Raw genomic sequence first — 23,766 nt, 5'->3', positions numbered from 1 at the left:
CCAAGGCATGTGGAAGTTCCAGGGCCAGGGATCGAACTCGCGTTGCAGTTGTACCTGTGCCATTGCTGTGGCAACGCTGGATCCTTAACCCACGGCATAGCAAGGGAACTTCTGGGATTCCTTCAATTTTTTTAATCTATCAGCTAGTTCAAATTAAACAGTAAAAGTCCATTGCGGAGTCAGTGGTGGCGCCTGGGTCAATTTATGATCGTTCTATGCGGCCTTGGATAAGCACAGTAACTTGCCCAGCGGCACCCAGGGCATGCAGAAGGTCCTGGGCCAGGGATCAAACCCGAGCCACAGGAGTGACCTGAGCCACAGCAGTGACCACATTAAATTCTTAAGCACTTGGCCACCAGGGAACTCCTTAACTCTCTTGCTTGATGGCAGGAAGGAGAGTCTGGGAGGGTGGCTTGTGTTTTGGTCACTATGGTGCCCAGCTCCCATCCCGATACCCAGCCTGCAGGGAGTCTTAACAAATGCCCACAAGGCGGGGAGCAGGAGCTGGGCATCACCTTCCTCTTGGCTGGTGCCCCCAGGTGCTGTCCTTCCACAATGCCAGCCAGATGGGAGTGCTGCTGGCCGGGGTCAGCACCCAGGCCCTCCACGCCATGGACCGCAGGGACCTCTCGCAGGTCCTGAGAAGCACCATCGCCCTGCACATGTCTGACTTGTCGCCTGCCCAGCAGCACGGTGTCCTGAGCAAGGTGAGAGGAAGAAGTCTGGTCCCCAGCCACGGGGACCACGGAGGGTGGGGTTTGGGGGCTTTGCGTGTGGCCTGTGTCTTTGTCTTTGGATGGGGTTGTTCTGAGCCTGAAGAATGCCTTCCGATGTCCACCTACCCTCCTTTCCAGAAGGAGCCTCCGGGGTGGTGCCGAATTTTTTCTAGACTCTGCTACTCTTTCCAGCCATTCAAATCTGGAAGACGTTTCTTCAGTTAGGCCTCTTGCTGTAGTAATGTTTCAGAAGTTTTTCTTTTCTTTCTTTTTTAATTAATTAATTAATTAATTAATTAATTAATTTATGGCTACACCCATGGCGTATGGAAGTTCCTGGGGTCAGGGATTGAATCCGAGTGGCAGCTGTGACCTACACCACAGCTTCAGCAATGCCTGATCCTTTAACCCACTGCGCTGGGCTGGGGATGGAACCTAGGGCTCCACAATGACCTGAGCTGCTGCAGTCAGATTCTTAACCCACAGCACCACAGCGGAAACTCTCAGAAGTTTGTTTTTCAAGTGTAAAAGTGAATCCTGAGCTTCTCCTAGTGCTTCTGAAAGCCCCCCCTCCATGCTCTGAATCCACATCCGTGTCTTCTATCTCACTTGCAGTGGGCTTCTGGGCATTGATCAGACTTGCTATGTCCAACTGTTAAGAAACCAAACTGCAGAGTTCCTGTCCTAGCTCAGTAGAAACAAATCTGACTAATATCCATGAGGATGCAGGTTCGATTCGTGGCCTCGCTCAGTGGGTTAAGGATCTGGCGTTGCCATGAGCTGTGGTGTAGGTTGCAGACGCGGATCAGATCCATTGCTGTGGCTGCGATGTGGGCTGGCAGCTCCAGCTCCAGTTCGACCCCTAGCCTGGGAACTTCCATATGCCGTGGGTATGGCTCTAAAAACACCAAAAAAAAAAAAAAAAAAAAAAAAAAGAAAGAAAGAAAGAAAAAAAGAAACCAAACCCAAAGGGTTTGGCTTAAAATACCAACAACTTGCAGACAGCTGGAGCATCTATGGTTAAGTTAAAGACTGTGGATTTCTTGAATCGCACGTGCCAAATCTCAGTCAATTACTCATTTAACCCCTTTTTGTTTGTGTTTTTAAGCCTGTAAAGTGGGGATAGGGATTGGCCTCACCTCACTGGATTGCCGAGCAGACCTGGTGGATTTTCTTGCCACAGCGTCTGTCGCTCACCCAACGCTTGATACGCCTTCTGCAAGGTCGTTATTACGTTTCTCTTCACTTTTGGCAGGTGATGGAAGCAGGAGGCACAGATTCCAGCATTGCGGACATACAAGGGGCTTTCTTTAAGGAAGTGTCTCTCTTCGATTTACGGAGGGAACCTGGATTCAACGCCTCGGTCCTGAAGGAGAAGGAACTTCGGCGGAGTCAGGTACGACCACGAAGCCCAGAGGCAGTGCCTGGGTTTCTGACTGTCTTGTGAGACGAGACCTCAGCGTGCATTCGGGTGCTGCCGTTTGTTCACTTTGGGGTCACTTTTCCTGCTGTTACCAAGGGCAAGTTCATATGCCCCATGCTTAGTGGGGTCAATTTGGAGTTTGAAGCCGAGAAAGGTTTAGTGTGCGGCCATGCAAGGGGACAGAGGGCTCGTGCCTCCCAAACCCCAAGCTCCTGGAAAGTTTTCAGCAAATCATGTTTGAAGGCAAGGTGAGGGAGGGGGCATGGTTGGTTGTTGCAAACTTTTCAGTGTGAGAATCCTTTGTTCTTGCAGCTGTCTACACAGGTCAGGTCACAGGGTTTCTGTAAACCTCCCCAAACACAAATGTTATTCTCTGTTCCGCAACTTTTTATTGCTACGTGAAAGGAAAAGTGTTACACTCTTAAAGGTCAGAGCCTTGAGAATGGGCTCTCCTATATATTTCAGGCTGCAGGCAACATTACAAGTTTTTTTTTGTCTGTATAGGGCCGTACCCATGGCATGTGGAGGTTCCCAGAGTAGGGGTCAAATCGGAGCCGGAGCCGTTGGCCTACGCCACAGCCACAGTGACACCAGATCCGAGTCGTGTCTGCGACATACACCACAGCTCATGGCAATGCCAGATCCTTAACCCACTGAGCGAGGCCAGGGATGGAACCTGCTTCCTCATGGATACTAGTTAGATGCGTTTCTGGTGAGCCATGATGGGAGCGCCCCCGCAATTTTTTTAATTGAAGTATTGTTGATTTATAATGTAGTGTTAATTTCTGCTATACAGCAAAGTGACTCATATATATATATATATATATATACACACAATCTGAAAAAGTATATGCACATATACTTTTGATATATACTTTTCCAGATTTTTTTCCATTATGGTTTATTACAAGATATTGAATATAATTCCCTGTGTTATGCAGTAGGACCTTGTGTTTATCCATCCTATATATATATAATAGCATGGAGTTTGCTGGTGGCTCAGCGGGTTAAGGGTCCAGTGTTATCACTACTGTGGCGTGGGTTTGATCCCTGGCCTGGGAACTTCCACATGCTGCAGGCACGGCCAAAACAAAAAACAAAAACAAACCCCCCAAATCCCAAAAGCTTGCTTCTGCTAGTCCCCAACTTTTAATCTTCTTCCACTTCTTCCCTTCTCCTCTGGCAACCACAGGTCTGTTCTCTTTGTTTCATAGATATGTTGATTTGTGCTGTATTTTAGATTCCATGTATAAGTGATATAATACGGTATTTGTTTTTCTCTTTCTTTCTTTCTTTTTTTTTTTTTTTTGTCTTCTGTCTTTTTAGGGCTGCACCTAAAAATTGATGGAATACAAAGATTAAAGATTAAAGAAACGGGTCTTTTTTCATGAAGTCTGATTTGATCTTTCCTATTACACTCCCACAGCCTCCGTTTTCTTCTGTGCAAAATGGGGGTTATTTCTCCTAAGAATAATGCTGGGCAGCGTGCTGTACATAAAAGCCAGTATTACCTGTGTTACAAAACGCTGCCAGCACAGGGGCTGCCTGGGGAAGGTTGTGCTGCGGTGACCGATTTGCTCCTTGGAACTTTCCCGGCCTTGATTGCATTCCTTCCTTCCTCCATGTTCATGGAGCCCCTGCCCACCAGGTGTCAGGCGCTGTACATGGTGCTGGGGACAAAGAAGTGACCCAAACAAAGGGAAATCCAGGCGTTTCCATTGTGGTGCGGCGGAAACGAATCCGACTAGGAACCATGAGGTTGTGGGTTCGATCCCTGGCCTCGATCAAGGCATTAAGGATCTAGCGTGGCCACGAGCTGTGGTGTAGGTCGGAGATGCGGCTCAGATCCCGAGTGCCTCTGCTGGAGGCCGGCAGGTGTAGCTCCGATTGGACCTCTAGCCTGGGAACCTCCATATGCTGCGGGTGAGGCCCTAAAAAGAAAAGAAAAAAAAAAAAAAAGAAAAAGAAAAAGAAAAGGAAATCCATGTCCTCATGGAGCTTCCAGCCTCAAGAGGGAGACAGAAAACGGAAAATTAGCCATTAAATGTGTGCTCTGTTAGATGCCGGATGATGATGAGAGCTGAGAATATAAACCAGGGGAGCAAGCAGGTGTTTTAGGGGGTGGGACATGAGCTAATGTAGGCAGGTGACCTCGCAGAGCTCAGAGGGGTTGTGGAGGGGCCTCTATGAGGACTGTCTTCCACTCCTGGGCAAGAAGGGGAGCTTAGGGGAGGGGGGGCCCGAGAAGGGACACCATCTGACGTTTGCTTTCAAAGAATCACTTGGCTGCTGCTTGGGATCGGAACTGAGGAGAATAGGGCGGAAACAAAAGGCCCAGTTAGGAGGCTACTGCATAATCCAGGCAAGAGGCAACAGTGGCTCAGGGTGGGTGGTGGCAATGCAGGTGGTGACCTATGGTCAGATTGTGGTCAGATTCTAAAAGAAAAAAGTTTTTTTTTTTTTTAAGATTATTATTTTTTTGTATTTTAGGGCTGCATCTGAAGCATATGGAGTTCCCAGGCTAGGGGTCCTATCGGAGCTACGGCCTACACCAGAGCCACAGCGATGCCAGATCCAAGCCACGTTTGCAATCTACACCCCAGCTCACGGCAATGCCGGAACCTTAACCCACTGAGTGGGGCCAGGGATTGAACCCGCAACCTCATGGTTCCTAGTCGGATTTGCTTCCCCTGCGCCATGATGGGAACTCCTAGATTTTTAAAAAATTTTCTTTTTTTTATGGCTGCACCCACAGCATATGGAAGTTCCTGGACCAGGGATCGAATCTGAGCTGCAGCTGTGACCTGTATTGCAGCTGCGGCAATGGCAGATCCTTTAACCCACTGCACCAGCTGGGGACTGAACACGCATTCTCATAGAGACAGCATCGGGTCCTTAACCCACTGAGCCACAAGGGGAACTCTCTGCAGTTGGATTCTTAGCTCAGTGTACCACGGGCAGAAACTCCCAAAGGTCGGATTTTGGAAGTTAGCAGTGATAGAACTGGCTGTCAGGTTGGAGGTGGCTGTGAAAGAAAGAGACATCCAGGCTGATGTTCCAATGAGTTATTGCTGGTTACACACCACCTCCAGATTCACGGGGGCGGGGTAACAATTATTTTATGATTTCCTTGCATGGTTCCCCAGGCTCCTGCTTAGGGTGGTTCATGGAGTTGGTGTCAGGTGGTGGCTGGGACTGGAGTCACCTAAAGGCTCCCTCATGTGTCTGACACCTGAGCTGGGGAGAGGCGAACGACGGGCAGTGTGTCTGTTTGTATGTAGATGGGTGAATGGTGGCCCCCAAAGGATATGTCTACCCATTACCTCTGAGTGGTGATGAGACCTTACCTGGAAAAAAAGATCTTGGCAGATTTAATTCAGTAAAGGATATCAAGACATGATTATCTTGCTTATCTGAGTGGGTCCTAAAGCCTGGGATGAGTGTCTTTAAAAGAGGAAAAGACCAGGAGTTCCCATCGTGGTGCATCACAAACAAATCCAACTAGGAACCATGAGGTTGCAGGTTCCACCCCTGACCTCGCTCAGTGGGTTAAGGATCCGGCGTTGCTATGAGCTGTGGTGTAGGTCAAAGACACAGCTCGGATTTGCTGTTGCTGTGCTGTGGTGTAGGCTGGTGGCTGTAACTTCAATTAGATCCCTAGCCTGGGAGCCTCCAGGTGCAGCCCTAAAAAGACAAAAGACCCTCCCCCCCCAAAGAGGAAAGAACAGAGTTCCCACTGTGACTCAGTAGGTTAAGGACCTGACATAGTGTCCATGGAGATATGTGTTCGATCCCTACCTTAGCTCAGTGGGTTAAGGATCTGGTGTTGCCGTGAGCTACAACATAGGTAGAACCTGTGGCTTGGGTCTGGTGTTGCGTGGCTGTGGCATAGCTTGAAGCTGCAGCTCTGATTCAACCCCTAGCCTGGGAACTTCCATATGCCATAAGTGTAGCCATTAAAAGAAAAAAAGACAAAAAAAAAAAAAAAAAAAAAAGGAAAAGGAAAGACAGAAAGAAAAAAAAAGAAGAAAAAGAGAGAAGACCTGGAGAGCAGAAGAGAAGGCTGATTTGAAACACACCAAGGAGCAGAGCATGTGAAGATGGAGGCAGAGCCTGGAATGAGGCAGTCAACAAGCCAAGGAGAAGCCACCAAATCTGGAAGAGCTGGGGAAGGATTCTCCCTTCGAGCCTTTGGAGAGAATGAATTTCCATTGTTTTAAGTCACCAGGTTTGTGGTAGTTTGGCACAGCTCTTCTAAGAATCCAATACGCTCCAGAATGGTGGCTTTGGGTGGCTGGCCTTGTATGGCTAGTTAGGGCTCTCAAGACGTGTATTCTGAGAAAGAGCCACGAGGAGCTGTGTCGCCTTCGGTGATCTTGCCTTAGATGTCACATAGATAGCATCACTCCTGCTGCACTCTGTTGAGGCAGTCACAAATGCCCCCCTCCTGCTTTAAGCAGACACCACCTCTTGATGGGGGAGTGGTTCTGGAAGGTTCTAGAAGAGCACATTGGACGGAAAATACGTGGCCGCTTTGGAAACCATGTCCTGCCACAGATGCCTTCAAAGTAGCTTTGTCTCAGCAGCTGAGTTGATGGAGTTGCCATTTCCTGAGATGACGGGAGGGCCCTGGAACTTGATCTGAGACAGGCTGGGACCTGGGACCTCGGACCATTTACTGCCATGCTTACACCTGGACACATTGTGAACAATAAGATACAAGAAGGCCAACACCCAGCTGCCACTTCTGAGGTGCCTGGAGCAAAAGCAGTGTACGGCACACGATCCCTGCACACAGCAGCCCCAAAGGGTAGGCAGACCACCCAAAACATCCCTTCTGCCCAACCCTTGCTCCCCCCGACCCCCGCCCCAGGAAAGTGAGCAAAGGAAACTGACTTGATTTTTTTTGCTCCCTCGGGTGGCAGCTCGAGTCTCCATAAATCCTTGTCTGAACTTCTTGTCTGGCCTCTTATCAATTTCTATTGATCAAAGAGACAGAGAACCCGGGGTGGTAAACTCATTTGCTCCAACGGTGCCTGTGTGCGGTTATTTTTAGTCTCTTACAATTTCTTTGTATTCTGTTGCTCGTGGAGAGGTCGGTCTAGGAGCAAGCCCTGCCATAAAGGGTCCTAGGTCCCAGTCCCAACCTGTCTCTGATCCTATGCCTGAGGGAATCTCCGGGGTCGCACACAGAGCATCTGCAGCTTACCTTCCCTGCTGCTCCTTTCTCCAGGGTTCAGCTGCCACCTCACAGATGCCTCCGCCTAACGCCAGCTCGTAATTTATTTAGGGAATTATGTTGACATTTCTGAGGCTATAAAATAGATGAATGTCATATATATATTTGTCTTTTTAGAGTCATGCACCCACGGCATATGGAAGTTCCCAGGCTAGGGGTTGCATCAGAGGTGTATCTGCAGGGCTGCCTCACGGCCACAGCAACTCAGGATCCGAGCTGCATCTGTGAGCTACGTCACAGCTCATGGCAACGCCAGATCCTTAACCCACTGAGCGAGGCCAGGGATTGAACCCGTGTCCTCATGGATACTAGTTGGGTTTGTTACCGCTGAGTCATGATGGGAACTCCACTCCAGTGAATGTCATATTTGATCATGTTTGCAAGTTAGGTGTTCTGTTAAATTGTGTTTCTTAGAAACCCCCGCCCCCCAGCACCCCTACCCCTGCTGCCTACTAGGTTTTGTTTGCCTAGAGTCCCCCCAGGGACAGTTTCGGGGGTGGTGCTCCTGTGAGCAAGAGTTACTTTGTTGATGGAATGTTCTAGCTCCTCCTGGGCTATTCATCCATCTAGTTCACTTCCTGGGATGCAAGTGTGTTCAGGACAGCAGGTGACACATGAGTTAAAAGGGATCCTCTCCTGGGCATCGGCTTCTTGGAGCACAGGCAGTAAACCTCCAGCCTTGCTGCCCTGGCTTTGCTCCTCATTCACCTCCTGGACACCTGGGACCCCCTGGGGGGTGGGAGGCATGGGCTCTACGGTTCTCTGACACGGGTTCCAATCCCAGCTCTGCTGCTTAGCCATGGTGTCGTCCGTCCTGGTAACTAACAAAGCCTCCATCTTTCCATCTGTCAAACGGGATCGGAGGACCTCACGACGCTGGGCGCACACATAGCGCTTGCTCCATCAGCGAGGCCATCCTTCTCTCCCCTCAGGCTTTGTTCCTGTTGGAGCTTCTGTCCAAGACGACCGGGAGGCCGGAGGAGCTCCTGAGGTGAGCCTGGGGCTGACGAGCCCCTCCGTGGAGCCGCGTTTCCCCGGAGGGAGAGCTGCCAGTCCTGCCCGCAGCTTGGGTCAGATTCGATCTGTCTTCTTGGCTCCCTCTTTCCTCTCTCTCCCCCACCCGCATCTTCCCCTGAATCCCCTGTTTTGTTTTCTAGTGCAGGGCAGCTGATCAAAGGTGTCATGTGTTCCCACGTGGATGCCATGAGCGCAGACTCCTTTCTGGCTCATTTCCAGTATTTTGAGAAAAACTTCGCTTTGCTGTCACCATATCAGGTACTGTCGAAGCACTGCCCGGCTTCTAATTCTCTCTCCTGATTCCGGTCGCTGGGTCGATTAGCTGCGGCGTCTTAAGATACTCGTGCCGGGATTATGATGCCAACGATGACATGGGCCACATATTGAGCCAGCGTTTCTCCAAGTTCTTTTTTTAAAAGTTCCCCATACTGAGTTCCCATTGTGGCTCCGTGGGTTAAGACCCTGACTCGTATCCGTGAGGATGAAGGTTCGATCCCTGGCCTCACGTCGGTGACTGAAGGATCCGGTGTTGTGGCACGCTGTGGCATTGGTCACAGATGTGGCTCGGATCCATACCGGTGTCCCTACAGCAGAGTTTCAGCAGATTGGCTGTTCTCTACTCAGTTTTGAACCTTAAAATACAGTTGGAAGGGCTACCATTTTTCATGTTCACAATCGTATTCTCCTGGGACTGCAGGTCACACCCTCATCTAACCTTCCTGTCTTTTCCATCAAATGGAATGGAAACAATACTCTAGGAGCCTTTGCTTTTCCATTTAGAACTTCACGTCCCAAACCATTAAGGAGACTCTTTAACCCTTTGGGGGGACCAGAGGCAGTAAACTGACTTCTCACTCTAATTTGTTTTTTTTTTTTTTGTCCTTTTAGGGCTGCACCTGCAGCACATGGAGGTTCCCAGGCTAGGGGTCGAATTGGAGCAGGACTGCCGGCCTACACCACAGCCACAGCAATGCGAGATCTGAGGCGTGTCTGCAACCTACACCACAACTCATGGCAACGCCAGATCCTTTAACCCACGGAGCAAGGCCAGGGATCGAACCTGTGTCCTCATGGATGCTAGTCAGATTTGTTTCCGCTGAGCCATGATGGGCACTCCTCACCCTATTTAATTAAGTAAAGCAGGCCTTGGGACAGCGTTTGGAGTACAGACTGTGGGCTGTGCAGAGCCTTGAGAGGGTGAGCAGGTGTCAGATTAGACTCTGGCCTTGTGCATTTCTAGAGCAGAATGAAAAATTTCCAAACAATGCATTTTCTTCCTGAGGGCCAGGCTGGGTAAAACTGAGTATAAATAATCCTTTGTGATCATTAAAGGAATATGCACATTTCTTTTTTTCCTATTTGGCTGCCCTGCGGCATATGGAGTTCCCAGGCTAGGGATTAGATCTGAGCTGCCATCACCACCTAAGCTGCAGCTGCTGCACTGCAGGAGCCCTAACCAGGCCAGGGATCAAACCTGTGTCCCAGTGCTCCCAAGAGGCTGCAGATCCGGTTGGTTGCACCACAGCGGAAACTCAGAAATATGCCTTTTTTTTTTTTTTTTTTGCTTTTTAGGGCCGCATCCATGGCATATAGAAGTTCCCAGGCTAGGGGTTGCATCGGACCTACAGCCACCCGCCTACATCACAGCCACAGCAATGTGGGATCCAAGCCGAGTCTGTGACCTACACCACAGCTCACGATGACACCGGATCCTTTGACCCACTGAGCGAGGCCAGGGATCAAACCCAAATCCTCATGGATACTAGTCGGATTCATTTCTGCTGAGCCACAACAGGAACTCCAAAATATGCACCTTTTTAACGAAGCCATGTCCTTCCCTCGGGTTGTTCATTCTATCAGTGCTTCTCAAACTCATGCTCGCATCAGCATTGCCTGGAAGCCTTGTCCACTGAGTGTAACATTTTGGCTTTGCTGGATGAATAAGTTGCGGAGCTGTGCTCTATCGCCTAGTGCCTGCAGTTAGCAATGTGGTATCCAGAGGTTGTTCAGAGGGTTGCTCTCAAGTTATGTGCTCTTTCCACAAACACAAAAGCAAAGGGACAGAAGGAAACCTTGGGAGGTGTTGGACATGTTGCTTTTTTTTTTTTTTTTTGGTCTTTTTGCCATTTCTTGGGCCGCTCCCGCGGCACACGGAGGTTCCCAGGCTAGGGGTCGAATCAGGGCTACAGCCGCCGGCCTACGCCACAGGCACAGCAATGCGGGATCCGAGCTGCGTCTGCAACCTACACCACAGCTCACAGCAACATCAGATCCTTAACCCACTAAGCAAGGCCAGGGATCGAACCCGCAACCTCGTGGTTCCTAGTCGGATTCGTTAACCACTGCACCACGACGGGAACTCCTGGACATGTCTATTATTTTGATTGTGGTGGTGATATCGTGGATGTTGGTATATGTCCAGCTCATCAAAGTGTATGCATCAAATATGCACCGTTCTTTTTTTTTTTTTTTTTTGGTTTTTAGGGCTGCACTAGTGGCATGTGGAGGTTCCCAGGCTAGGGGTCCAGTTGGAGCTATAGCTGCTGGGCTATACCACAGCTACAGCAACACTGGATCCGAGCCATGTCTGTGACCCACACCACAGCTCACGGCAATGCGAGATCCTTAACCCACTGAACGAGGCCAGGGATTGAACTGAAACCTCATGGTTCCTAGTCGGATTCATTTCTGCTGCGCCACAATGGGAACGTCCCCCCCCTCCCCCGCTTTTTGCTGTTTTTTAGGGCCACACACGCAGCATATGGAAACTCCCAGGCTAAGGTTGAATTGGAGCTATAGCTGCTGGCCTATGCCACAGCCACAGCAACACCAGATCCGAGCTGCATCTGCGACCTACACCACAGCTCACGGCAACGCTGGATCCTTTAACCCACTGAGCGAGGCCAGGGATCGAACCTGCGTCCTCATGGGTGTGAGTCAGATTTGTTTCCACTGAGCCACGATGGGAACTCCTATGTGCAATTCTTTGCATATCAATTTTACCTCAATAAAAGGTCCCGTTGTGGCTCAGTGGTTAACGAATCTGACTAGGAACCATGAGGTTGCAGGTTCCATCCCTGGCCTTGCTCAGTGCGTGAAGGATCCAGCATTGCTGTGAGCTGTGGTGTAGGTTGCAGACACGGCTTGGATCCCACGTTGCTGTGGCTCTGGTGTAGGCCAGTGGCTACAGCTCCAATTTGACCCCTACCCTGGGAACCTCCATGTGCCAAGGGTGCAGCCCTAGAAATGGCAAAAAGACAAAACAAAACAAAACAAAACAAAACAAAAAACAAAACACAGTTTGTACACAGTTCCTGCTGTGGCAAGGTGGGATCAGGGGTGTCTCTAAGTGCCAGGATGCCAGTTTGATCCCTGGTCTGGAGCAGTGGGTTGAGGATCGGGTGTTGCCACAGCTTTGGTGTAGGTTGCAGTTGGGGCTCCGTATCTGATCCCCAGCCTGGGAACTCCATAGGCATACTCTGGTGTCTTGGGCAGCCAAAAAAGACAACCAAAACAAAACAACCCCCCAGCCACCCTCCAAGAAATCCACAGATTGCAGACTTGCAGAGTTTCCCTGGAGTTTCTAGGGTGAAACCTGATGCTTCATATTGCGAACAGTTCTCTGGTGAGAACCACTGAGCTATATTAAAAGCCTTGCCCAGTAGGGAAGGAAGTAGGTTATTTCTCTAACCTGGACCTTGGCATGGCTGTCTCATCAAACTGGCCCAATGGATGGAGTTCAGACTTGTTTTGAGGAAGACCTACATGTTCAAACAGGAAGAGCCACCTCAATAAAGCTCCTTTTTGGAGTTCCCGTCGTGGCACAGTGGAAATGAATCCGACTAGGAACCATGAGGTTGCAGGTTCAATCCCTGGCCTTGCTCAGTGGGTTAAGGATCCGGTGTTGCCTTGAGCTGTGGTGTAGGTCGCAGATGTGGCTCAGATCTGGCATTGCTGTGCCTGTGGTGTAGGCCGGCAGCTGTAGCTCTGATTCGACCCCTAGCCTGGGAACCTCCAAATGCCACGGGTGTTGTCCTGAAAAGACAAAAGACAAAAATATAAAATAAAATAAAGCTCCTTCTCTGGCCTCTCCCCAGTTTCAGAACCTTCAATTTACCCGTGAATTAGAAAACTTGCCTTTATGGTTTATATTTTTGCTGAAAACATGTCATTGTTATAAAACAAAATAATAGAAACTAAAATTTTCCCTGGAGCGTGGATCTTTAGTTCCCTAGAGAGGACTCTTGGGCCACATCTGGAGATTCTTTTGGGTGTAACTCTTGGGGGTGATGCTACTGGTACCTAGCAGGGAGAGGCCAGGGAGGCTCCTGAACATCCCATAATGTTACAGGGATGCTCCTGTAACACGGGTTATCCTGCCCCAAAGGTCAGAAGTTTGCTGAGGCTGAGAACCCCCACTCCAGAGGTAACTACCGAGAAAGTTTGGTATATGTAAAACCTATCTACATGTAATTTAAAAAATACAAACATGCTCATGCAACACACAATATTCTATTTATGTTTATAACACGCCTATGTGTGTGTTATGCAATGTGTGTATATATACATGTATATGTATGTAATGCAAATCTGCTGTTATATATATAGTGTAAATCTGCTATAATATATAATGTAAATCTATTATATGTATAATGTAAATCTGCTATAATATATAACATAAATCTGCTATTATATATAGTGTAAATCTGCTATAATATATAACATAAATCTGCTATTATATGTATAATGTAAATCTGCTATAATATATAACGTAAATCTGCTATTATATATAGTGTAAATCTGCTATAATATGTAATGTAAATCTGCTACTATATATATAGTGTAAATCTGCTACAATATATAACGTAAATCTGCTATTATATATATAATGTAAATCTGCTATCTCATACACACACACACACACACACACACATATATACATAAAACATAAATGAGCTATACGGAGACCAAAGAGCTGCATGATATTCTATCACATGGCTATACCATAATTACTTGACCAGTCCCCACTGATGTATATTAAGGTTACAGCTCACTTGTTTGCAGTTATAAGCAAAACTGTGGTGAGCATTCTCAGACTTCAATTTTTGTGTGTGTCTTGTTGTTGCCTCAGTTTCCACATCCACCAACTGGGTGCAATCATGGTACCTACCTTGTGGGCTGTTCTATTTAATACGTGAACCTGTGTAAAGCAGGTAGAACAGTACCTGCCACAGCGAGAGCACAATCTGTGTTTGCTCTTAAGATGATTGGACTAAATTCCTAGAACTGCTTTGATCTTTCAGATCAATTGTTTGGCGTGGAAATACTGGGAAGTTTCCAGGTCCTCAATGCCGCCCTTCCTGTTGGCTGCACTCCCGTAAGTGAACACGGGTCCCCCTTTTCTGGCTCAGCAATAAGATTGGCCGGTGTCACCAAAACCAAAGTGTGGTTCTTTCGCCCGGGGTTTTGGTCAGGAACCAGAAGGACATGGAGAGTTAAGTCCTTGAGAACCAGCATTTAAATTCTGACCCCATGTTGATATTTCAGACAAACTCCTTTGCTCTTTCTTGTTATTGAAAAACCAAACCCAAAGCAACTGGAGCCTGAATGAGTGCCGGTGAAGCAGGTCTCATCTGAGCTTGCCTCACAGCTGTGCCCAGGCTTCAGGGGAATCAGGGCTGATGGGAGCAGTGAGACTTTCTCCTGGGAGGTGTGGGTGTGGAAGCCTGGCGGGCAGCCCTGATTTTTAAATATGGTCTGGACACTGTTTCTGTCTTTTTTCTTTCTTTATTTCCTGTTCCCTTTTCTTGCTGTCATTGTCTTCATTCAATTAAAAAGATTTATTGAATGTACTATACTATGTCCTGCATTTTCAGACATAACTAAATTTTCCCCTTAAAAAAGCTTACCATCTCATGGAGGGAAAATATACAAGAATGAGGCCAATTATAATGTCAAGTTAATATTTGATTGACAGTGACAAAATGTTAACTGAAACTGGCTTGAGCAAGAAAGGGCCGTTATGGGTTTCAATAACTGAAAAGTCTAGGGGTGGACTTTAGGCATGGTTGGATCCAGGAGCTCCAATGAGAAGGCCAGAGAGGTAAGGGACATTTAGGTCAGGGAGGGCTTGTGTGGTGCCCTGTGATGGTTTCCCTGCATTAGGGGCATAGCTCTCAGATGTAACGTTTCAGAGAGATCATCATCTCTGCCCCTATGAGGATGGAATGTAAGGGGCCTGGCTGGAAGGAGAGAGACAGTGAAAGCTTCTTTCTGTAAATAAGACATGAGCATAGCTGTCTTCTTCTGCATCTTAGCTCAGATAGTAATAGTACTGCCTTAGAAGAGGCTCCCCAGGATATCCACACATCATTCTCCATTACAGAGCCATTTAATTTTCTTCCTAACATTCATCAGTAGTTGGAATGACCTGTTTTATTCACTGGTTTCTGAGTTTCTTCCCCTAGAGCATCCTGGGAGCATGGACCTACCCCTTGTTCCTGGGGGTAGCTGGTATAGTGCCTTGCGTGCAGGAGATGTTCTTTGTATGTTTAGTGAATGAATGAATGAAGAAATAAATAAGACAGTGGCACTAGGAATGGAGCGGCAAGAACAGATTAGAGTAATACAGAGGTAGCAATGACTGACTTGGGGGTAAGAGATAAAGGCATCTAGGATGGCATAGAGGAGGCAGAGTATGTTTGGGGGAGGAAACTGAATTTGGTGCTGGGACAGTAAGGTCGCAATGATGTAGAAGCCACCTGGGGCTCGAGCACTCTTTCTCAACCTTTATTTCATCATTGCCTTCCAAAGGAGAAAAATTATTTCTCCCTAATGAGAGAAATTACAAGTAATAAGATTTTTTTTTTTTTGCTTTTTAGGGCCAAACCTGCAGCATATGGAAGTTCCCAGGCTAGGAGCTGAATCGGAGCTACAGCCGCTGGCCTATACAGCAACTCAGGATCCAAGCCACCTCTGTGACCTACACCACAGCTCAAGGCAATGCCGATGCTTAACCCACTAACCGAGGCCAGGGATTGAACCTGTATCCTCATGGATCCTAGTGGGGTTTGTTAACTGCTGAGCCATGACGGGAACTCCAGGGATAAAATTTTGTTGAGCTTTGGGAGATCACAAATCATCGTTAACTAAGATTCCCCGCCCCCACCCTTCCCTCTCCCAGACCAGTTTCTCCCCCTTGGAGGCGATGCCACCCCTGTTCCGCATATACAGTCAAGAGCTTAGAGGAAGGTTCTAGACAGGGGTCGATGGAATTAGGAGTCGTTCCTCTTATTCTCTCCTCATCTCCTCCACTCCTTTCTATTTTATTCCCTCTCCTCTTTGTCTCTTTCTTCTTCTATTTTTTCATTTCCTTTCCCCTCATCTCCCCTCAACCAGTTCATCAGTCAGCATCTGTTTATGGAGACCCTGCTCATTGATAAAGTGCTGCTGGGTCATGGGAGAGGTGCATGATGGGAAGTTTGTTTCCCACTGGTAGGAGAAGAACCTTGTGGGAAATTCGTTTCCCACCTGTAGGAGAAGAGCCTTATGGGAAATTTGTTTTCCACCTGTAGGAGAAGAGCCTTGTGGGAAATTCGTTTCCCACCTGTAGGAGAAGAGCCTTGTGGGAAATTTGTTTCCCACCTGTAGGAGAAGAGCCTTGTGGGAAATTCATTTCCCACCTGTAGGAGAAGAGCATTGTGGGAAATTTGTTTCCTACCTGCAGGATGAGAGCCTTATGGGAAGTTTGTTTCCCACCTGTAGGAGAAGAGCATTGTGGGAAACTTGTTTCCTACCTGCAGGAGAAGAGCCTTATGGGAGGTTTGTTTCCCACCCATAGAATAGGAAAATGATGGGCAGGAGGCTTGCTACCTGCCTAAAGGAGCCACAACATCCCTGGGAAGAACAGACATTTAAGGAAAACCCTTGTGATAAGCTTGTGGGCAGGGAGACCCTGATTTCAGGGGCAAATACAGAGTCAGCCCTGTTTTCCTTCCCTCGTTCTCCCCATCTCTCTCCAGGGCTCGCTACCTGGCTTCTGTCCCAGCCTCCCAGTGTGTGCCCTTTCTGATCAGCCTGGGGAAGCGTCAGTTGGACTCCTTGGTATTAGATTCCCACAAAAGGAATTCGGTCCTCAGGAAAGTGCGGCAGTGCCTGGTAAGGAAGCTCTTCCTGGATGACGCTTTCACTGGGGTCCCTTCCCTTCCAAGTAGCTGTGCCCATCCTCAGGAGTCCTCAGGGAGCTAGCTGGGTTCTCAAGCCTGCGGTGATGGCCAGAACTCTGCCTTGTGGGTCTCAAAGCTGGCTCTGGGGCCCCTGAATGGAACCTTCTTGGCCATTGGTCCTGGAGGCAGCCCTTCTGGAGCCTGAATGAGGAGAGTCTGCTCTGGAGGACTGGAAGGAGCCCAGCACACAGAGTCTGGGTTCTAGACTGCCCGTCACGTCTCAGCCAGTGACTGGTTATAGGGGCAGGTCACATCCTCTCTCCTAGCCTCAGTCTCCTCATCTGTAAGAAGGGTGCAATAGCATTTCCTTCTTAGAGTTATTGAGGACCTGAGATAGGTAGTAAGTTATTTAGTGCAAAAGCCCAAAGGGCGGAGCTGACAGTTTCTTTCTCTTGAGAACGTGGATGAGGCTAGGACTTAGGTCTTACAGTTACTTAGGACGTGCAGGGATCAAGATCTGGAATCACTTAGAATGGTGCCTGGCACGTCGTGAGCGCTCTATAAATGTTAGCTATTTTTGTCCTTTTGAGAGAGAGCTTTGGAGGCTTTCAAGGCCCATACACACTTGGAAGTGCTCTTTTTACTATTGCTGTACTATTATTATAATGGTTATTCCACTCTGATGTATTAGGAGTCGTTCCTCTTACTCTCTCCTCATCTCCTCCACTCCTTTCTATTTTATTCCCTCTCCTCTTTATCTCTTTCTTCTTCTATTTTTTCATTTCCTTTCCCCTCATCTCCCCTCAACCAGTTCATCAGTCAGCATCTGTTTATGGAGACCCTGCTCATTGATAAAGTGCTGCTGGGTCATGGGAGAGGTGCATGATGGGAAGTTTGTTTCCCACTGGTAGGAGAAGAGCCTTATGGGAAATTTGTTTCCCACCTGTAGGAGAAGAGCCTTATGGGAAATTTGTTTCCCACCTGTAGGAGAAGAGCATTGTGGGAAATTCGTTTCCCACTTGTAGGAGAAGAGCCTTGTGGGAAATTTGTTTCCCACCTGTAGGAGAAGAGCCTTATGGGAAATTTGTTTCCCACCTGTAGGAGAAGAGCCTTATGGGAAGTTTGCATTCATTGCAGCCTCATTGACTGAATGTACCAACTCCTCTGTCCACATCTGCCCCCATGGGGTCTCTCAGATTCCCTCCAGGCCTGCACCCCTGGGGCAAAATCAGGCCTCATGCCATCTCTAGGAGTTCAAGGCAGGGTGAGTGATTCAGATCCTGGAACCAAGTCTACCAAGGTTCAAGGTCAGGAAGTGTTTTAAGGGATAGCCATCTTGACCCTCCTGGATCTTTCCATCAGCTCTACTTGTTGGTTTCAGAACGACTCTGTTGCTGATGAGTACACCGTGGACATCCTGGGAAACTTGCTCTGCCACCTACCAGCAGCTGTCATCCACCATGGCATGTCCCCCAGGGCCTGGGCCACCGCCCTGTACAGCCTCAGAGACTGCCCAGACCTCAGCCCCCAGCAGAAGGCAGCAGTGAAACTCAGGCTCCTGGAACAGCACGGGTGCGGAGGGTTGGCTTCAGGGGGTGGCTGACGGGGTGGGGGGGGAGGTGTCCTGGCAAAAGGGTCCCCCATCCTGGCTTTCCTATCCTCAAAGCAGAAAGAATCTCCCACTCATGACGAAGTTGGACACTTATTCTGGAAATACAACCTTTCTTCTCAGATTCCCTGTAAAGTAAGAACCATTGCTTCTCGGAGTTCCCATCGTGGCACAGCAGAAACAAATCCGACTAGGAACCATGAGGTTGCGGGTTCGATACCTGACCTCGCTCACTGGGTTAAGGATCTGGTATTGCTGTGGCTGTGGTGTAGGCTGGTGGCTACAGCTCCTATTAGATCCCTAGCCTGGGAACCTCCATATGCTGTAGGTGTGGCCCTAAAAAGACAAAAAATAAAAAGAAAGAAAAAAGAATAATTGCTTCTCTGGCGGCCTCAGGTGGTGTGTCACTCTTATATCTTGGCATGTGGGAATGGAAGGAGTTTTATTTATTTTTTTATTTTTATTTTTTCCACCTACACCACACTCACGGCAATGCCAGATCCTTAACCCACCAAGTGAGGCCAGGGATTGAACCTGTATCCTCATGGATGCTAGTCAGATTGTTTCTCCTGTGCCACAACGGGAACTCCAAGGGAAGGAGTGTTCAAAAGACGGCACTTGACAAATGCAAGGAGGGGTTATGATTATTTTTCGCTGTGAAACAACACCAGTAATAATAATGCAACTTATCAAGGCGCTGTCAGCTCTGGGTTGTGTGAGAACTCGCTGGGGGCAAAACAGAACTGTTCTTTCCCCTGCAGAGTTTTCTGAAGTTGGGTCAGATATGTGTGTAGGGCCTAGCCATCAGTTAGTCATTCGACAACACATGTTTTTGTGGTAATCACTGTGTCCCATACACTTTCTAGTATATAACGTTTAAGAACTGGGACTTGGGAGCCTGACTCCATGGCTTAAAATTTTGTTTCAATCATCTGCCACCTGTGTGATTTGTGAAAAGTGCCTCTGTCTTTCTGCACGTTAGTTTTGCATCTGTCGTGAGAGTCCCTGGGCTAGGGATGATTAGCTGAGTTAATGCAGGCAAAGGACTTAACCACAGTGCTTGGCACATAGTACTGAGTATGTGTCACCTGCTTTACCACTAGGAATGAAGATAAGGCAGTTATTTATTAAGGGTGGCTCCTGCCCTCCTGGAAAGTACAGTCTGGTGGGGGTAGCTGTTAATCAAGGAGATAAGGGGAGGGTCTTTGGCCAGGAGTGGTTTGCCTTGCTCCTAGGAGAAGTGTCACCACTGCTAGTTGGGCATACCTCCCTGAGCGATAATCACCAAATGTAGTATGAGGCACTTCCCTGTGGACATGCGTGGTCTCCATGAGAACAACAGTGGATCCTGAGTCAGTGCTGTTACTCTCCTGCCAAGGTCAGGAGGAAATCGCCTCTTGCTACCGAGGAGGCTGCTAGGGTAACTGAAAAGGGACAAATGTATCATACTGTTCTATTGAGGAAAGCCAGGATGGAAATGTTGATACAAATAACAGAAATTCAGTAGCTCAATTCACACTAAAAAAAAAAAAAATGGAAGTTTATTGTGTTTAGAAATCGATGGGACTTCAGGCATGGCTTGATCCAGGGGCTCAAATGATGTCATCAAGAATATGTTCCACAGTTCCCATCATGGTGCAGAGGAAACAAATCCAACTAGGAACCATGAGGTTGCAGGTTCAATCCCTGGCCTCGCTCAGTGGGTTGAGGATCTGGTGTTGCCGTGAGCTGTGGTGTAGGTCGCAGATGAGGCTTGGATCTGGCATTGCTATGGCTGTGGCGTAGGCTGGTAGCTACAGCTCCGATTAGACCCCTTGCCTGGGAACCTCCATATGCCACTGGTGCAGCCCTAAAAAGACCAAAAAAAAAAAAAAAAAAAAAAAAAAGAGAGAGAGAGAGCGAATATGTTCCTTCTATCCCTCAGCTCTTCGTTCTTGGGTGTGGCCTTTACTTTTTCCACTTGGTGATAGAAATGGCCTCTGATATCGTATTTACTGCTAGGGATGCCAGAAGACAGACAGAGCTTCTCTAGGAGTTCCATTGAAATTCCCAGGGATGACTCTGATTGGTCAGCCTGCATCACGTGCCTGTTTTCTTGGTTAGGGAAACGGGATCACATGATTGACAGTTTCTTCAGGTAGCAAGACAGTCTTTTCCTAAAAGAAAAAGATGCTGGGGGACAAGGCCAACAACATGATGTTTCAATTTACTGCTTATTGTCTCCCCTTAGACACCCCCAGAACTGGACAGCGGAGACAACGAGGGATTTGGGATCCTTCCTGGTGCTTTTCTCAGGAGATGAATTAAGCTCTGTAGCCACAAAGGTACCTCTGTGTTCCGTCTTTAGAAGGCTGAGGAGTCTGAAGGGGAGGGAACGTGTGGTTAGTTATATCCCCCTGGGCTTGCCGCCATTTTGCTTTTCTGGAAGCTTCCTGCCTCAGAGAGCCTAGATGTTTCCAGCCCCACTCCAGGATGGTTCAGGAGAAGGGAGTGAGGCAGCAGCTAAAGGACTCTGGGTCTTTCACGTGGCCGTCCAGCTGGACGTGCACAGCGTGGGAGCTGTCATTTAGCCACCAGCTGGCTGTCGTGTGCTCCCCACATGCATGTCTGTTCCAGACTTTACACGCACCAGTGTCACGTGCACACCCACACAGGTGTCCAGTGTGTGCCGTCATGTGGGGAAGTGTATTTAACCCCAAGGCAGATCTTTATTGCACGTTGCCTTTGGATGTAACGTTCTATTTGGAATAAATCTCCAAGAAGCATGCCGGATGACCATGCTGTAGTCATTTGTTGCTGTATAACAGACCCATGCCAGCGTGCCGGAGCAAGTGCTTATTTTGTGCTGATTGGTCTCTGGGTTAAGGGGACAGTGTGTCTGCCTCTGGGGCCAGGCCATCTAAAGCCTGTTCTTTTTTTTTTTTTTTTCCTGTCTTTTTTTGCTTCCTTGAGCCGCTCCCGTGGCATATGGAGGTTCCCAGGCTAGGGGTCGAATCGGAGCTGTAGCTACCACTGGCCTACGCCAGAGCCACAGCAACGCGGGATCTGAGCCGCATCTGCAACCTATACCACAGCTTACGGCAACGCCAGATCCTTAACCCACTGAGCAAGGCCAGGGATCGAACCCGCAACCTAGTCGGATTCGTTTACCCCTGTGCCACAACGGGAACTCCCTGAAGCCTGGTCTTCGTACTGCAAGTCTTGAAATGCCAGAAAAGAGAGTGTAAAGTGTAATTCTTCCTAAAGCTCAGGCCGGAAAATGGCTGGCCGTCACTTTCCAGCCACCAAAGCAAGTCACGTGACCAAGGCCACTTCTGCCCTCCTCGGGGCAGGGGCTCTCCAAGCAGATGAAGGGTGGGGTGGGAGGGGGGTGTTAGCTGAACAAGTCGGATTGCCCACAAAGCACACCCACATGCTCTCAGCCCTGTAGTCACAGAGGCAGGATGGATGTTGTCACCCATGCTCAGAGGACCTGAATACATGGCATGTCCCTCATGTTCACACATGGGGGGCAACATTCCAGTGTCCATTCGAGACAAAATCCTCTCCTGGGGTGTCCAAACCTATCAGCAGCCATGCATATATATATATTATATTATATAATATATAATATATATATACTATATACTGATCTAATCTTTGAAAAAAAAATCAACTTTTGAAACTGAGGAAGTTTTGTATCAACTTGGTTAAATCTCAGAAACACAGTGTAAAAAATTTTTTTTAAAAATTCCAGGTCATTTATTTATCTTTTTGCTTTTTTAGAGCCATACCCAATGCAGATGGAAGTTCCCAGGCTAGGGGTTGAATTGGAGCTGCAGCTGCCAGCCTATGCCACAGCCACAGCAACGTGGGATTAGAGCCGCATCTGTGATGTACACCACAGCTCATGGCAATGCCAGATCCCCGACCGACTGAGTGAGGCCAGGGATCGAACCCGCATCCTCAAGGATACTAGTCAGGTTCGTAACTTGCTGAGCTGCAATGGGAACTCCAAAACTTTTAAAAAGTGACTTGAGGAGTTCCCGTCGTGGCTCAGTGGTTAACGAATCCAACTAGGAACCATGAGGTTTCGGGTTCGGTCCCTGCCCTTGCTCTGTGGGTTAAGGATCTGGCGTTGCCGTGAGCTGTGGTGTAGGTTGCAGACGCGGCTCGGATCCCGCGTTGCTGTGGCTCTGGCGTAGGCCGGTGGCTACAGCTCCAATTCGACCCCTAGCCTGGAAACCTCCATATGCCGTGGGAGTGGCCCAAGAAATAGCAACAACAACAACAACAACAACAACAACAAAAAATTAAAAAAAAAAGTGACTTGAAAAACAATAAAACAATACTGTACAGTAGGATACTAAATAAAAAACATACTAGTTTAATTTAAGCACACGCAAAACAATTCTATACGTAAAAGAAGTTTAAAAGTACATGAGAATGATTAATTATCAAATATTAAATTCAGGGCGACACTTCTGGGGAAGAAGGTACGCCTAGGATGACAGGGAGCTCTCCATTGCATTTGTATGTTTTATGTCTTTTTCTTTTTTCTTTTTTTGTCTTTTTGTCTTTTGAGGGCCACACCCAGGGCATATGGAGATTCCTAGGATAGGGGTCTAATCAGAACTACATCTGCCAACCTATGCCACAGCTACAGCAACGTGGGATCCGAGCCACATCTGAGACCTACACCACAGCTCATGGCAACACCGGTTCCTTAACCCACTGAGCGAGGCCAAGGATGGAACCTGCAACCACATGGTTCCTAGTCGGATTCGTTTCCACTGTGCCATGACAGGAATTCCTGTTTTATTTCTTAAGCTGGGTGGTGGGTACATGGGTATTTTGTTGCATCATTCTCTCTACCTGCTTTTTTTTTTTTTTTTTTTGGCCCTGCACATGGCATGGGCAAGTCCCTGGGCCAGGGATCGGACCTGTGCCACAGTAGCTACCTGAGCCACTGCAATGATAATGCCTGATCCTTTACTGGCTGAACCACAAGAGAACTCTCATTCTCTCTACTTGTTTTAATGCCTTAAATGTTTATTATTATTATTATTATTATTTTGGTCTTTTTGTATTTTTAGGGCTGCACCTGTGGCATATGGAGGTTCCCAGGCTAGGGGTCCAATTGGAGCTACGGCCTATGCCACAGCCACAGCAACTGGGGATCTGAGCCACGTCTGTGACATACACCACAACACTGGGCAACACCGGATCCTTAACACACTGAGAGAGGCCAGGGATTGAACCCGCATCCTCATGGATGCTAGTTGGGTCAGCTAACTGCTGAGCCACGACGGGACCTCCCATTGCCTTAAATGTTTAATGGAACAAGTAATACATGCTCCTGGTTAGAAAATCCCAACTATACCGAAGACTATAATAAACAAAGAAGTTTTACCCACCCTTTTAGGTCTCCAGGTCCCCCTAAGTCTCTCCTCAGTGGCAACTGCTGTTCCCAGATTCTTCTGTATCCTTTCTGAAAAATCTTCCTCCTGCCTTTATGTGTCCTCCCTTTGAAAATACAAGATGGAAAATACTCTGCTGTGCAATTTGCTCTTTCAAAGCTAACTATTTATCTTAGAGCAGTTGCTTCTGACCTTAGC

The 23,766-nt window shown here is 48.1% G+C and overlaps 1 protein-coding gene across 1 annotated transcript in view; it reads left to right on the top strand.

The window, feature by feature from the left end:
• Positions 1–23,766, top strand: part of OTOA (otoancorin) — a 92,733-nt gene that overhangs the window by 41,800 nt on the left and 27,167 nt on the right. Inside the window, 8 exon segments of the mRNA XM_021086477.1 lie at positions 540–707; positions 1,972–2,112; positions 8,311–8,369; positions 8,536–8,653; positions 13,699–13,772; positions 16,417–16,552; positions 17,942–18,132; positions 20,400–20,493. Coding sequence (XP_020942136.1) covers positions 540–707; positions 1,972–2,112; positions 8,311–8,369; positions 8,536–8,653; positions 13,699–13,772; positions 16,417–16,552; positions 17,942–18,132; positions 20,400–20,493 — 981 coding nt within the window.

Source organism: Sus scrofa, chromosome 3 (genome assembly GCF_000003025.6).
Source record: "Sus scrofa isolate TJ Tabasco breed Duroc chromosome 3, Sscrofa11.1, whole genome shotgun sequence".
In the NCBI taxonomy this organism is placed as follows: domain Eukaryota; kingdom Metazoa; phylum Chordata; class Mammalia; order Artiodactyla; family Suidae; genus Sus; species Sus scrofa.
The sequence above is the reverse complement of the archived record's forward strand: the minus strand, read 5'-3'. Positions and strand labels throughout refer to the sequence as shown.